Source organism: Cottoperca gobio, chromosome 22 (genome assembly GCF_900634415.1).
Source record: "Cottoperca gobio chromosome 22, fCotGob3.1, whole genome shotgun sequence".
In the NCBI taxonomy this organism is placed as follows: Eukaryota; Metazoa; Chordata; class Actinopteri; order Perciformes; family Bovichtidae; genus Cottoperca; species Cottoperca gobio.
The window spans coordinates 1,819,076-1,834,607 of NC_041376.1; the positions used below are offsets into that span (position 1 = coordinate 1,819,076).

A 15,532-nucleotide genomic window follows, 5' to 3' on the forward strand; every position below is an offset into this window, starting at 1 on the left:
TGCAGTCCAGAGTAGAGAAGTAATATTCAACTGAATCCGGGTGAAGAACATCCCTATTTGAAGTCTTGCTTTGATGCAAAGATTAGTTTATTTGCAGGAATGTAGCACAACATGAAAGTAAAAACTATTTTATTCACATTGTGCTTGTAGGAGATGTTGTAGTGATGCGCTGTGATAAGTAGCCGTCTTATTTTAATGCACATTAGCAGGAATGTACAACAGGAAAGTGAAAACAGTGTTTATTTTAATGTGATGAGTAATCGATAACTGTGCAGCCCTTGATGTGTGTCTTGCAATCGTTATTAGTTTTAACCTGTAACACATGGCGAGTAATCACTACGTACGACGAGTGCCCAAAGCTCGGACATCTGGACAGTAAATATTGTGTATTGTTGTGAACGTTGACGAGGTGATTGGACTCGTTCCAGTGTTCTCATGATCTGTGTTTATGTTTTGGAGCCTAATTGAGATGAATCTGGACATAATTTGATCGTATTTATTCTGCCTACTTTGGTTTCGACCTCATTAGACATCTGTTGCTTATATATCGATGGCTTTTATTCACATGAAATGCTGTGAGACTTTATTTCACAACATGACAGACTTGCCCTTGCTCTCATGAGCTCATGTCTTGTGCATGTTTGTATTTTAAACTCGTACATGTTCTAAGTCTCTCCTGTGTTTATGATTGGACAGGTTTTTCTTTGGGTTATTTGTTTGTTGTAATACTGATTTTGTCCACAAGAGAGCGACACAATCAGCTGGTGAAGCTGTGCAGCTGTTCTCACAGATGGTGGGAAACATTAAGTCACCTGTAAAAATGATCCTGGCAGTTTATTTATTCTTTGCTCCTGTTTCACTGAAGATTTTTTATTTCTTTAAAGCTCTTGGAAAGATTTTCACCTGTTAAGTTATAAACACAGGAGAGAATTATTTTTAGATCAGACTTAGAAACATGCATCACCAGATTTATTTTTCCTCACTTGCCTCTCAGGGCTTCTTTGAAAGTTCCTTTAAGCAAAGACTACAAAACAAACTCGAGTATCATACGTGGAATAAAGTGACCGATGTTTCCTCGTGTGCAGATCCCACCCATGTGATCGGGCTGTACCCAGACCTGCTCCCCGCAGACTACCGCAAACAGCTGCACTATCCCAACCCTCTGCCCACTCTGTCCGGGGCCGAGCTGGAGAAGGCTCACCTGGCTCTCATCGATTACCTCACCCAGGTGTGTGTGTGTGTGTGTGTGTGTGTGTGTGTGTGTGTGTGTGTGAGACAATTTTGCACGTTTCTGCACAAAACCACTTCTAAAACTGCACAGCTCTGCTTTTAATTCACACATATTGTCACAGTGATTTGTCACATTTTGATTGCATTCCTTTTTGTATATGTATGTTTCTTGTACATACGTCTTAGTTTATAATAGTTTTAATAATAGTTTTCTCTTATTTTTCCATTTTATTGGCTTTTGCTGTGTTTTTGTTTTACAGCAAAGCGACTTCCTTGTATGTGAAAACTTACTTATACAATAAACCAGATTCTGAATCCATGGACGTGATCAACTAAAGGTTTAAGCTTATTAAGAAATCTGTAGAGATATGATCATGTACAGCCCATATATGGTCGTGGAGCTTTTAGTAGCGGGTGCTTTCAAGGTTAAGACGGGACATAAAGTCCCTCAGCAAATATTTAGGCTTTGAATGAGAGTAAAAGGAACAAGAACACAAAGGTTGTGTAGTAATAAAAGCATGTCAAGAGTGAGGGTCAACATAACTGGTGTAATACAATATTATTAATGGTTTATTTATTTCCCCCTCAGAAACGCAGCCACCTTGTGAAGCAGCTGAACGACTCCGACCCTTCTATAACGTCTCCGCTCATGGAGGGCACGCCCACCATTAAGAGCCGCAAGAAGCTCCTGCAGATCATCGATACCACCCTGCTGAAGTGTTACCTGCACGTAAGCAGACTATCCTTCTTTGCTTCCTTAATAAACGGAGACGCTTCAGTCCAAACTGCCACTTTTAAAGAATAATTATGAGTTCAAAGTCTTGTAAACTACACTCTGTACCAGGTGTTGCTCTTTACTGATCTACTGGCCTCTAAAAAGTGCTGCTGTTTATTGTATGCTGTCATGTTGTCAGTAGGTGTCACATTTCTCTCACACTGGAACAGCTCAGATAAGGAACATTAGTTTCTACCTTTATCTCCCCTTCGTATCCCTTCCCTCCCTCAGCCTCTCCTTCTCTCACTCATCATGAGAAGAGTTTTTTAAACAGACTTTTTAATCTTAAGCTGTTTCTTTCTCTCTTCCTTAATGCCTCTCATGACTCATGTCCTACTCTTTAATCAACCAACCTGCAGTTGTCAGTGAACCTGATCCCAGCGTTAATATTTCATGATAAAAGTCTTGGCTCTGAAGAACTTGGCAGTCTTCAGAGAAATGGTATGATATCATAAGAAAGTCATTCAGAACGCTCTGGCAGCAGCAGCAGGCGGTTAACGTTGCCTCACACGTCGCTAAATGGGTTGTGCGTTTGGCCGCTCACTGACAGATTCTCTCGGTGGAGGAGCTGCAGTTACGTGCCGTTTGATCCATGGAGGGAGAAGTCTGAGCAACAAAGCTAAACCTTCGCTTCACCAGGCGACCTGCGTGTCAAACCTCATTCAGGGTAAAGAAAAGTAACGTGTCGGGATGAGGTCACAGGTGTAAGCAGCCAAAGGACGGTTTGGAGCAAAACCGTCTTTTAGACATTTAGTCGAGCCAACCCATGTGGCGTCCAGGAACAAACGCCCGCAGGTGCTTCCCTTTTGGAGGTGGAACAAGCAATATTTAATCTGAGGAACTTCGAGGGCAGACAGCTCAGTACCTGGAGGGATGACACACCAGATATTTATTTAAATGATAAACACACTGAAGGATGAAACACAACCTGAGATTTGAATTGATTAAAGTTTGGAAATGTGTGCTCATGTTTTCTAATCCTCCTTCAGACCAACGTGGCCCTGGTGTCCCCCCTCCTGCGCCTGGAGAACAACCACTGCCACATCGAGGAGAGCGAGTACGTCCTGAAGAAGGCGCACAAGTACAGCGAGCTCATTATTCTCTATGAGAAGAAGGGCCTGCACCAGAAAGGTAAACGTCTGCCTGCTGCTGAATCAGGAATATATCGTATACATCACGATGAAGTATTCAGCCGTGTTCAATGTGAAAATGTTCATTTTATTCTACTAGATTTGCTGATAGTTTGTAGATTAAGGTTTATATTATACATTCATATGGTTTTGGTTACTTTACCTCCTTTTGTTGTGTATGTATGTATGTATGTATATATATATATATATATGTATATATGTATATGTATATATATATATATATATATATGTATATGTATATATGTATATGTATATATATATATATATATGTATATATATATATATATATATATATATATATATATATATATATATATATATATATATATATATATATATATCTATATATATATATATATATATATATATATATATATATATATATATATATATATATATATATATATATATATATATATATATATATATATATATATATATATGAGGATAAAGCTACAGTGTGAGTTAACATTCAAGTACATTAGATTAATAGTCTCTTTCTCTGTGTGTGTGTGTACGGCCATGTTGTTTTGATTAAAGCTGCTTCCTTGCTGCAGTATTCGTGCTGCGTTCCCTCCCTAGTAGTTTAACAAACGTAGTAAAACATGAATTTTCTATATATAATAAAATAACACTAAGTTGTCCTTTTACTTTTGATTAAGTACATTTAGCTGTTAATATTTTTGTAGCTGTTACTCGTACCAGAGTGTTTCTACAGAGTCAGAGCTGCAGTTTTATTCAACTTTTAACTTTGTAATTACATCTTTGGATGTGGTAAATGGAGCTGCAATGAGTCGACTAATTGTTTCAGTCGATGGAAAGACAGATACTTGAAACTACTTTGATGATCGGTTAATCGTTAAAGTCATTTTTCATGCAGAAATGTCTTTTAAATGTTGTTTCTAGCCTCAAACATGCAGGTTTACAGCTTTTCTCTGGTTTACATCACATTTAATTGAATATCTTTTGTGTTTTGGACAAAACAAGACATTTATAAACTTCACTTTGGACTACAGATTTATCTGTAAAGTAATCTGCTGATTGATCGCTAATGGAAATAATGGTTAGTTGCTCCCCTGGTAGGAATGAATCATCTAGAAGCAGATTACACATCACGACTGATATCAGAGTTACTTTTCATTCTTCAGAACGTGCTTCATGTGTTGCCGACCTCAGCATGACAACTGAACACACAACAATGAAAACACACACAAACATCTGCTCCACGTTTCACTCTCAGATTGGATGTTGAGTTTCGGGGTTTCGTTTGTTAAATGACGGATCACTTGATGCCAGACCCACGTCGGCCTTTGTCAGCAGCCTCCTCATTACCTCCTAATTCTAATACCAGAGCTGTCGTATGCTGAATGCTTCCCTGATGCGTCACTGAGCAGCAGTTCTGTACCTGTGTGGAAGCTGTAATCTGCACAGTTCATCTCAGGAGGTTTCCTGCCTCGCCGTCCTCGTACAGTTCTCGCTGTGAGCGCGGCTGGTTTTAATCGAACTGCTGCAATTTGTGATTCTGATGTAATGCTGCTCGAGTCTTCGCCGACAATTCAAACCAGCTGCTCCTCCGCCAATTAACACCGTGCGTGCACTTCATCCAACTTCTGTTGGCAGAGGAGTTACGTAACACCGTGCAGAGGACATCTTGCTGCTTTTCCGTCACTCACATGTTTGCTCTTCTTCATTCTTCCCTCCCGCAGCTCTGCAGGTGCTGCTGGATCAATCCACCAAGGCCAACTCTCCGCTGAAGGGCCACGAGCGGACCGTGCAGTACCTCCAAAGACTGGGTAAGGACCTCCCGTCTGTTTCGACTTAGTGTCAGAGAGATGTGTCATTTGTCAGGGTGATTTTGGGAGCGGCTCTGAGGAAACGTTCACCCTGATTGATTGTGTATGTTGGAAATGAATGGTCTTCATGTGTCTGGCACTCGATGAGCGGTTTGTGTCAGTATTTACTTTGTAACTGTATTTGTGTGTGTTTTATTTTATGAGTATTATTTATACGGCACATTTCAACAACAAGGAAATTGAAAGTGCTTTACAAAAACATTAAAAGCATGAAGACAAAAGAAAGGCATTATAACCCGTAGTATATAACCGTTATTAATAAATGGTATATGATAGATGATTAAACTTATTTTTCTGTTAAACAATGAAAAGAATCAATAATAATATTGACTTATTATTTTATTATTAGTGCTGTACACATTATAACATTTTATATAATACATTTAGTACTTGTTAATAATTACCACTAACAAATATTTTAATTATGAATTATATATATATATATATATATATATATATATATATATATATATATATATATATATATATATATATATATATATATATATATATATATATATATATATTAGAGTTTGGTCTATAGATAAAACTCTAAATGACATCTTTAAAAAATAAAAACTTTTTGCTGAAGATTTGCTTTAATGACTTAAATTATTAAGATAATAAAATATTATCAAAGAAAATGAATTGACTGAATGTCGCCGCTCTTCATTGGTGAACATTTAGCAGAAGAAGCTGTAATTAAAAGATTAGAGCGTTCCTCAGCTGCTGTGATGATCCGTCGTGGATCGTCCGCATGTGTCGCCTTCTTAAAGGAGCTTTTCTGAGTTTGATGCTCTGCTGCGTTTCCTCTGAGCGTCGTTGCTGAAGTTGATCGTTGTCTCCTGTAACTCACAGGAGTGGAGAACTTGGGAATAATCGTGGAGTTTTCTCCCTGGGTGTTGAAGATCTGTCCTGAGGACGGCCTGAAGGTGAAATAACAATGTTATTAAGAGTTATTAGTTTCTATATGAACGTTGTGACTTGCTTTCTTTCATTTGTTGCTGTTTGGTCACAGATGGAAGCTTTATACCTTTTTTTATTCCCATATCCTCACGTTCACAAGGATGAATGTACAAACTAAAGGTTTCATAAGATTATCATTATGATCCAAACATTTAAAGTTAATGTTAACAGCTGGGAACATAAACAGTGACTATATATATTGAGTGCTGTGGATAAAAAGGAATCCTGTAAACTTTACAGTTGAGATGAAAAAGGCTTCGAGAGTCTGGAGATGTTTTGTTTTATGTACCTTGAAAGTGCTTGAATTGGACTCTACTTTATGTCCACATGAGAAAAGCTCTCCTGCAGGTGTAAACATCTCTTCCTGTCCAGATCTTCACCGAGGACCTGACGGAGGTGGAGACTTTACCCAGAGACAAGGTGCTGAACTTCCTGAAGGAGGGCTTCAAGGAGCTCGCCATCCCATATTTGGAGCACATCATTTACGTGTGGGACGATAAAGGCCCGGAGTTTCACAATGTGCTGATCCAGCTCTACCTGGAGAGGGTTCAAGGCCTCATGAAGCAGTACCTCAACTCCCTGCCAGAAGGTACGACGAGGAGAATTAAGTTAGGATCTGCCGCCCCTTATTATTATTATTATTATTATTATTATTATTATTATTATTATTATTTCTACCTCTTTAAAAAGTATGATTTTTAACATATTTGTAATTAGAGGAATGGAGTAGAGCGGCCCCCTCTTAGTCTTTGTATTCTTTATTTAATGCTGAATTAAATAATATAATGCATTAGAACTATGGGAGTTCTAATGATCCTGAGTGACACTTATGGTAGACGTCATTATGAAATGCTTTATATTGTGTTATTGAAACGTATGAGCACATGGACACATAACCTGGAGCTTTTTCATCATTCTTTGTACGAGTCAGTCGACTAAACCTTCCTCTGTGTCTCTATATCCGTGTCTATAATGCATTTTAAACATACTATAACACATTATGCCTACATGCGTCCACACCTCTGCTTCCTCCATTCCTAAATGTTGACCTGCGGCCGCCATGTCTTTGCGTCGTGATGTAGAAACAAAATGATTCTAACTTATCGTAGGATTTCCACGTGATCACAGCGCTGCAGATGGTTTCAGTTCGTCGTCTCTCGTTGCTCTGCGGATGAAACCTTCTGTCTGGAATTAATTATGAAGTCCGACCGTCTGTTTGTGACTTTTAATGATCATCCAGGCGTGTTGAAATAAACGGACGGCTACATTTCTGTAGTCGTTAATGTGCACTCTGAGAATTAAACTAATGAATAAATCTGTCCTTTGGCAGCTTGTTGCTTCACGTGTGTCATGAAGCATGTTGCAGAACACAGCCCGGGATATTAACATATTGTTTCTCTGAGATTAATCGCAGATTATTCAGTTTCACATGCATTAATTATAGTTGCTGTGTCAGGAATACTTTTAGCTTCACCTCAAATGTTGCACAGTGGAGTTTTCTTCTTAGTGAAACAATAAAAACATTTGGAAAGCCGAGTTTTAGATATTGGAAAACCTGCATGATTTACCTCCATGTTCGCTTTTCAAACCTTCTTCTTTTCTTTCTTCTTCTTCTTCTTCTTCTTCTTCTTCTTCTTCTTCTTCTTCTTCTTTTCTTCTTCTTTTCTTCTTCTTCTTCTTCTTCTTCTTCGTTCTTCTCTTCTTCTTCTTCTTCTTCTTCCTTCTTCTCTTCTTTTCTTTTAGCGTGTTACCACCACAAACTGTCAATCAGCATTGTGACGCACGCTGCACAATACAAACAAGTGTACAGAGCTACGAGCGGTTCAAAGCTTAACACCGTTAACTTTTTATCATTTAAGCTTTTATTAAAATGTTGGATTTAATAAAAACTATTTATTTACTTATGTTTTCTGTCCAACAGTCCAAAACTCCAGGAAATGAAATGTACTATCACAGAAGAAAAGCAGCAAATATTCCCTTTTTAATGATTATTTTATTATTATTATTAGTGGATTATGAAATAGTTGCAGATGAATGGATCTTCTGTCGTCTGTGATTCAAACCTCTGTGCTGTTGTAGGAGTTCCAGCTGTTGCAGCGGGGAAGGAGGAAGGAGATCTGGGAGAGTTCAGGAACAAACTTCTGTCTTTCCTGGATATTTCTACCAGCTACGAACCGTCGAGGCTCATCAGTGACTTTCCCTTCGATGGTGAGAACACGACGTCTCTGCTGGCGCACACAAAGCAGGAGGTTCTGCACACGCTCATGATCCTGTTGTAATGTAATGTCTTTATCTGTTGATGTGCACGTGCTTACATATGTTGATCAAACGATAACATTTCTACAATGTTTATATCTTTTATAATAAAGTACAGAAGATAAGAAACAATAAAATAGTAGAAAAAGAAGGAATAACATAAAGTAGGTCCAGTATGATGGTCCACACACACACACACACACACACACACACACACACACACACACACACGTATGCACATGTTGTTGATAAAGTCCACCCCAGATTTTAATATCAGTATAAATGTCAAGTCAGTTTTATTTTTATAGCACATTGTGCACAGTATCCTGTACTTCCCGTTCCCTCGTGTACACATGTTCTGGGTTATAAAAGAAGCTTTCACTCCACTTATATACGTTTGGTTAAACTTGCTCCCTTTGACCTCGTTTTCCGTCTCCAAGGCCTGCTGGAGGAACGGGCGCTGCTTCTGGGTCGGATGGGTAAACACGAGCAGGCGCTCTTTATCTATGTGCACATCCTGAAAGACACCCGCATGGCTGAAGAGTGAGTACTCCTGCAAACACACATGATCCTGCAGAAGAACTGGGGGGGAGGGGATGGCAGATGTTAGCTAACTCCTGCAGCTAACCTGAGTAACGATGGGGACCTCATCTCTGACTGTAAGAGAGTTCAAAACTGTAGCTTTGTGACGAAGAAGTGAAGAGTTTGTGGCCCAGAAATCCTATTTAATTGCAAGTGAAACAGATCATGTGACTTGTTATTATCTCGCTGCAGCGCTGTGAGCATAACTTCATGTTCTGTCTTTGCTCTGCAGATACTGTCACAGCCACTACAACAGTTCAGAAGGGAATAAAGATGCAAGTAGCTTTCAATCGTGTGTGTGTGTGTGTGTGTGTGTGTGTGTGTGTGTGTGTGTCTGTGTTATTATATGCAGTCCTGTGTTTGTGTATCTTCAACAACATCAGATAAGTGAAGTACTTATTTGCTCCCTTCAGGTTTATCTGTCTTTGCTGCGGATGTACCTGTCGCCCCCCGACGTGCACTGCCTGGGGCCCGTCAAGATGGAGCTGTCGGAGCCTCAGGCCAACCTGCAGGCCGCCCTGCACGTCCTGCAGCTGCACCACAGCGAACTCAACACCACCAAGGTAAACACCAGCAGAGCAGGGGGACCGCTTTATACACGATGCCCCCCTGGTAACGTGAGGGGTTCACAGATCCAGTCTCAAACCTCCCGACCCGTTCGCAGACTCATCGAAGTCGCCGCGAATCATCGAAGTCGCCGCAAATCATTTCAAACATGTTTGATATTCAAGAGTTCAAATCTGGATGCCAAAACGTCTCCCAAACCTTGTTCACTTGGCTTTAACAACAAACCCCCCCGTCTGCAAATACTTCCATTCATCTTGTCGGAGTTTAACATGTCGCTGCATTAAAACTAAACGAGTACTTAAGTCTTCTGACATGTTGTTGAACTCCATCTTCAAACTGCTCATTAAATCAGAACGCAATAATGAGTTTCTAATTCAACGCAGGGCTTTATTATTATAAGTTTTGTAATCGTTGGCAGTTCAGACGAGACGTGAGAGTGGAACTGATAAGAGTGGGCCGGATTAAAAGAGATGAGATGGAATAACATGATTAACGATGACACGCGCTCTCACAAAATGAGTCATTTGGAGTGAAATCACATCAGCGACTGAACTGAACACAAGTTGTTTAAAGATCTGATTCAGTTTGTTTTTAGAGCGAGATGCGAGGGATTGGTACAGATAGAGAAGATCCAGCAGGGTGCGGATTCATCTTCTGATGAGCTTCTTTTCATTAAAGTTCTCAACTACCTGAGAACAGAAAGTTGTATGAGGTACTTATTCATGTTCAGGGGCTGCGTTTCATTAGTCGTTCATCAAACCCTCCAGGACGTCCCCTCACCGCCATCATCGGTCTCGTTCCCTGACGAAGTGAACTTGGTGAGATCGACCCTCGGAGAGCTGAGGGAGGTCGACAACGATGGTCACTGCAGAGGTTTATATCACCCACAATGCATTGCAGTCATGCATTTGGTGCAAGAAAACACATCAATGGTTAGGTGGCAGTAATGTGCGTAAAACTCTGGTTGCTTCCTACCGAAGGAAAAGAAGAATAAATTGAGCATAAACCTGCACAATTAATAATAATTATAATAATAATAATAATCTTTATTTATAGACCACTATCCAAGTTACAAAGTGCTTCACAAAGAAGACAAAATATAACATAACAGACATAAACCATCAACAAGTTGGTGTATAAGAAGGTAAAAAATAGAAAACCATTATTATATATATATTTATTTCTTTAGATAGATATATATATATATATATTTATTTATTTATTTTATATATATATATATATATATATTTATTTATTTATTTTATATATATATATATATATTTATTTATTTATTTTATTTATATATATTTATTTTTATTTATTTCAAAGGAGATTAAAACTGAATTAAAATCAGGAAAGGCTCTGTGATAAAAGTACGTTTAAATAAATGACTTGAAGGAGATCACTGGTTCAGCCGACCTGATCGATCCAGATCTTCGGGTTAATATAAATTGTAAAAGTATCTCACACAACCACACTTAATAAAAACACCAAACTATCCCTTTAAGGATCGCTTTATAAAGTTACATTGTTTTCTGATTTAACCCAGCTACAGAAGCTCTTTCCCACAGTCTGTGTCACCAGCTGGTTTTATATCCTTTATTTACATTTCTTCTCACATAACACAGTCTTTGAAAACGCCTCCGCTGTGTCGCTGTTAATATTTCCATCCATAAAACGAAGAAGTGTATCAGTTCTGAGCGTCATCCTCCACAGCAGCCTGGGATTTAAAGTGGAGGTGATTGTGTGTGAAAGGCAGCGCTGATCTGTGCTCACACCACACATCTCAAATGAAGAGTCTCTCAAGAGGAACACTGCAGGTTTATATGAGTGTTTAGGTCCCACCGCCGGGACGCTCTCCGTCTTGTCTTCCTGTGCCACTCTGCGCTCCCTCATTGACTTTAATGGCCCCGTGCTTTCATCTCCCCTGGCCTCGCGCCCAGACGGCCCACAGAGCATAGAGGCGATAAGACGAGACTTTACAAAACTTCAGGAAAACCTTCCAACATTCGCAGCGTTCTCAGTTTGTGTGGATACATTTTGTCTAAAGCTGCAACTAAAGTCAAGTTGTCTGTTAATATTTCTAATTAAAGTCTATAAAATGTCAAGTTTCCAGAACTCTGTCGCGTCTTCATGAAAGTTTATTTATAGAGATCATTTCAACAACGAGGCAAAGTGCTTTACAAAAAACATTAGGAACATAAAATGACATTTAAATACAATTAAAACATTAACTAAAGACAAAAACATGTTACAATAAGACGGGTTTAAAATACAAGAATAAAAGTTACAGATATTTGTAATTATTGAGAACCTGGAAACAACAAATGTTCAACGTTCATGTTTCATAACGTTGGTTTGTTTACGAGTAGTTGGGAACAAGTGGGACGTCCCAATTAAATACGAGTTCCCCAGCACTTCCTCCGTCTGGCTAATGAGAAGCCCCACATGAGCGACAGGCTCCTCGTTCAACGGCACTTCAGCACAATAGATGTCGACGAAGAGGAATTTCATTACAATTCCCCAAACAGACGATTCTGCAGCTTTCCAGTAACAAACATCCGGAACCTCGAGGTCGCTGATCCGGATCCTTGTTCTGCTGAACGTCCTCAAACTGCGACTGAAGGCTCCGACGTTCGTTTGTCTCGATGTTGTTAACGCCATGTCATATTAAAGATGGGGTAGGCAGCTTTTTAGAAACCAGCAAGAAGTTAATATGCAACACTTCCTGTTTCTTTCACAATAAGAGCCCCTACTTCATCCAATATGTAAACTCCCATACAGGCACCTGAATATAACAAACGCTATGTAAGTATCATTTAGAGTCATTTAAAAAGCCGCTCCCCAAACCTGTCGGAGCTTTTGATTTATTGTTTGCTATAAATAAATTCTCTTCCCGAGCTTTAAATAACGCAAACACAGAATAACGTCTGGTCAGCGGTGTTTCACAAACCTCTGTTTGTTTTGTTTTGTTTCCAGGCCATCAATCTGCTCCCGGCAAACACTCAGATCCGAGAGATCCGGGTGTTCCTGGAGAGCGTCCTGGAAGAGAAGGCGCAGAGGAAACGCTGCAACCAGGTGCTGAAGAGTCTGCTGCAGGCCGAGTTCCTCCGGGTGAGTCCTGGACAACCTCATGTCCATTAGATTATTTATTTATAGATTCTAACTGATGATGCTCCTCTAAACAGAGGGGCACACAACATGTTGTCCTCAGTCTGTCTTTTTACCTGGTTGTCTCATCTCACATGGTTTCTGTTCTCAGGTGCAGGAGGAGAGAATCTTCCACCAGCAGGTTAAATGTGTCATCACAGAAGAAAAGACCTGCAGAGTCTGCAAGAAGAAAATAGGAAACAGGTAACTCAGTGTAGGATTTACATTTCATTTTTATTGTTTAAAAATATTTAATACTTATATAGCATTAATTCATAGATTTTTTTTATCTTGTGTTTATTTTTCTAATCCTTATTTTGTGCTCTTATTCTAATTATTGCACATCCTCTTGAGTATATGGAGAATATATATATATATATATATATATATATATATATATATATATATTTATATATTTATATATTTAAATGAATGAATAAATATAAAATGCACAAATAATTGTAACATTTATATATTTAATGTCTCATTTATTTATGATGACCGTTAAGCATGATATTGTATTAGATCATGTAATTATATAATTAGTTTCTGCCCTTAACCCTAACCCGTACCCGTTTGTCACCCCCACATTTTACAAACTCTAAGTTAATGACAAAGCTTTGACTCTTTCTTAGTCGTTGAGAGTTATCGTCACAATTCTTCATGCGTCCGTGTTTCGTGACTTCTCTCTTTCTCAGATTGTTTTCTGTTCGTTTTGAATTCTTCTAACTTTAATGATTCATCTTTCTGTTTTTCAGTGCGTTTGCCAGGTATCCCAACGGCGTGGTGGTGCATTACTTCTGCTGCAAAGACCGCACCGTGTGTCCCACTGAGCAGTAACTGCCCCCCCCCCCCCCGCGCTCTGTGGACTTCAACGCTCGGACATTTTGAACTAGAAGCGCATCGGGAGGTTGGAGGTGCTCGAGGTTAATTTCCAGGCTGAAGAAGTGCAGACTTTCCTCTGACCTGAGTTCACCTCGGGCGCCGTCGTGCTGCACGCCGGGCAGAGCGAGGAATCAAAGGCTGAGACTTTCTTTCTGTGTGTGCATGAAGTAACAGGAGGAATGTCCGGGTCGCTCTACAGGAGGGAGAAATAAAGAGGGAGTCTGACATTTGAAAAGCATGTGTCACTGTAACGCTAGAAGAGGTTCACTTCCCCTCACGTCGCCTCGCAAGAAAAATGGGCGCTTGTGTCAGACGCCAGAGGAAGTCAGTGCTCGCTCTCCAGAGGTTTTGGTTTCCTGCCTCTCACTGTCTCCCACTCCTCCCGTCGCACTGCTTGACATGCCGTATACGCTCCGCAGGAGAACAGTTCAAATGCCTTTTTGTGACGAAGATTGTACGTTTGTTTGTTAGCATGTGTCGGTACTGACGAGCAGAAACAGCGTTCGTCTCTCCGTGAGCTTTTGTATTTTAATTTAAACACGTGAGGCTTCTAACATTATTCGTAAAGATGTTCTCACAGAGTGAATGATTTCTATCATACATGTCTTTTTTTTAAGTACTCGTGTGTTCTGTACAGGTGTGTTACGGCCATTGTAGGTTAAAACAATAAAAACAATCCGGGTACGGGGGGGGTAAAGGCCCTGGAAATAATCCTAACGCTACCAGAGAATATAAAGATATTCTCCGGGATTAAAGTGCTCATTTACTGAATATTCTCTGAGATTATAAACTCTTTCATGTCACCGCTCTCATGCCTGTAGTGGACGACCGCTCAGATTATATTCAGCAATAAGGAAATACTTCCGTAGCGATGTGGTACCTTCTTTTCTCTGAATATTAACCCTCTCCGCCGGCTCCATAATTAAATAAATAATATATATATTATACCTGCGGTGGCCCTGATACGCCGTCAAACCTTTTTGAATTCATTTTTTGTTTCCTGCACATTAAAGTTTAGGAAGTAGAACTTTAAAGTGAGACTGTAACGTTTGAGCATAACAAGTTGAAATTATGATTTATAATCACAATCCTTTGCTTTAAAGACGAAGCTGCAATAATTATTTGATTTATTATCTAAATTAATCTGCAACTATTTTGATAATTAATTAATAATTTCGGTCTTTTTTTTATTTAAAGCAAAAATGCCCAAATTCACTGATTCATCTTCTTAAATGTGAGAATTTGTTTTCCTTGAAGACGTCACTGTGCGCTTGGAGAAATTGCTTTTTATTCCTACAAATTGTATTAATAATTAGAATAATCGCAGCACTGTTGCATTAGCAGAGAGACGAGTCTCCGTCATTATTTCTTATGATTTCAACTTTTTATTTTTTAGGAGGAAGTTACAGTCACTCTGAGATTGATCACAAAGTTACGTACAGCACTTTAAAAGTGGACGGATGTTTTATTTATTGTCAAATCACACGTGTGCGTGAGGAGAACTGGGAGTGACGTGACGGACGATGAAGGAACGATTGATCCAAGATGTCTGTTTACCGTCCGCCTGGCCGTCGCTCCCAAGTTCACTGAAGAACTAAATACAAGCAATGAATGTATGTTCTGTTGACATGACATTAAACGTGTCTTTTAACCACTAAGTCCAGAAACATTTTAAGTTTGTAGCATCGTCGTCATCAAGTCTCTCGTGCTCTTTAAAGGTTTGCACACGTCCTCTGCTCAGACTGTTTCTCAATGTAGTTTAGTTTCAGGGGGGCCATTTGTCCCGCTGTGTTACAAAGACCTTAATCACACGTTTCTCACTGAAGTTATTTGATTCTGTGCGTCTGTCTGTTTGGCTTTAATCCGTAATAAAGAAGCATTTCCACTGGTGTTTGTGTGACACCACGCTGTCTGTTCACGCTGCTTCTACTGACGTGTTTCTGCAGCCGTTCAACACCAAGACGTCTGGAGAAGGTCACCTAACCCCGACCTTTAGTTTGTCCGCTGCTCTCCATACACGTTGAAGGGTAAATATCCCCGCTGTGAATTCAATTCTTCTTCTCACATTTAGATTAAGTCGCTACAAGTGTGATTCTTATTCAAGTTGAACTTTCATG

At 39.4% G+C, this 15,532-nt stretch overlaps 1 protein-coding gene across 1 annotated transcript in view; it reads left to right on the forward strand.

Annotated features, from left to right (window-relative positions):
- The window catches only part of vps39 (VPS39 subunit of HOPS complex), a 38,473-nt gene extending 23,168 nt beyond the window's left edge, over positions 1–15,305 (forward strand). Inside the window, exons 24-36 of the mRNA XM_029461158.1 lie at positions 1,086–1,228; positions 1,820–1,960; positions 2,995–3,136; positions 4,863–4,949; positions 5,868–5,941; positions 6,348–6,564; positions 8,055–8,183; positions 8,672–8,774; positions 9,046–9,088; positions 9,227–9,376; positions 12,360–12,494; positions 12,643–12,734; positions 13,289–15,305. Coding sequence (XP_029317018.1) covers positions 1,086–1,228; positions 1,820–1,960; positions 2,995–3,136; positions 4,863–4,949; positions 5,868–5,941; positions 6,348–6,564; positions 8,055–8,183; positions 8,672–8,774; positions 9,046–9,088; positions 9,227–9,376; positions 12,360–12,494; positions 12,643–12,734; positions 13,289–13,370 — 1,538 coding nt within the window. The 3' untranslated portion in view covers positions 13,371–15,305. The remainder of the gene's footprint in view (positions 1–1,085; positions 1,229–1,819; positions 1,961–2,994; positions 3,137–4,862; positions 4,950–5,867; positions 5,942–6,347; positions 6,565–8,054; positions 8,184–8,671; positions 8,775–9,045; positions 9,089–9,226; positions 9,377–12,359; positions 12,495–12,642; positions 12,735–13,288) is intronic.
- The last annotated feature ends 227 nt before the right edge of the window (positions 15,306–15,532 follow it).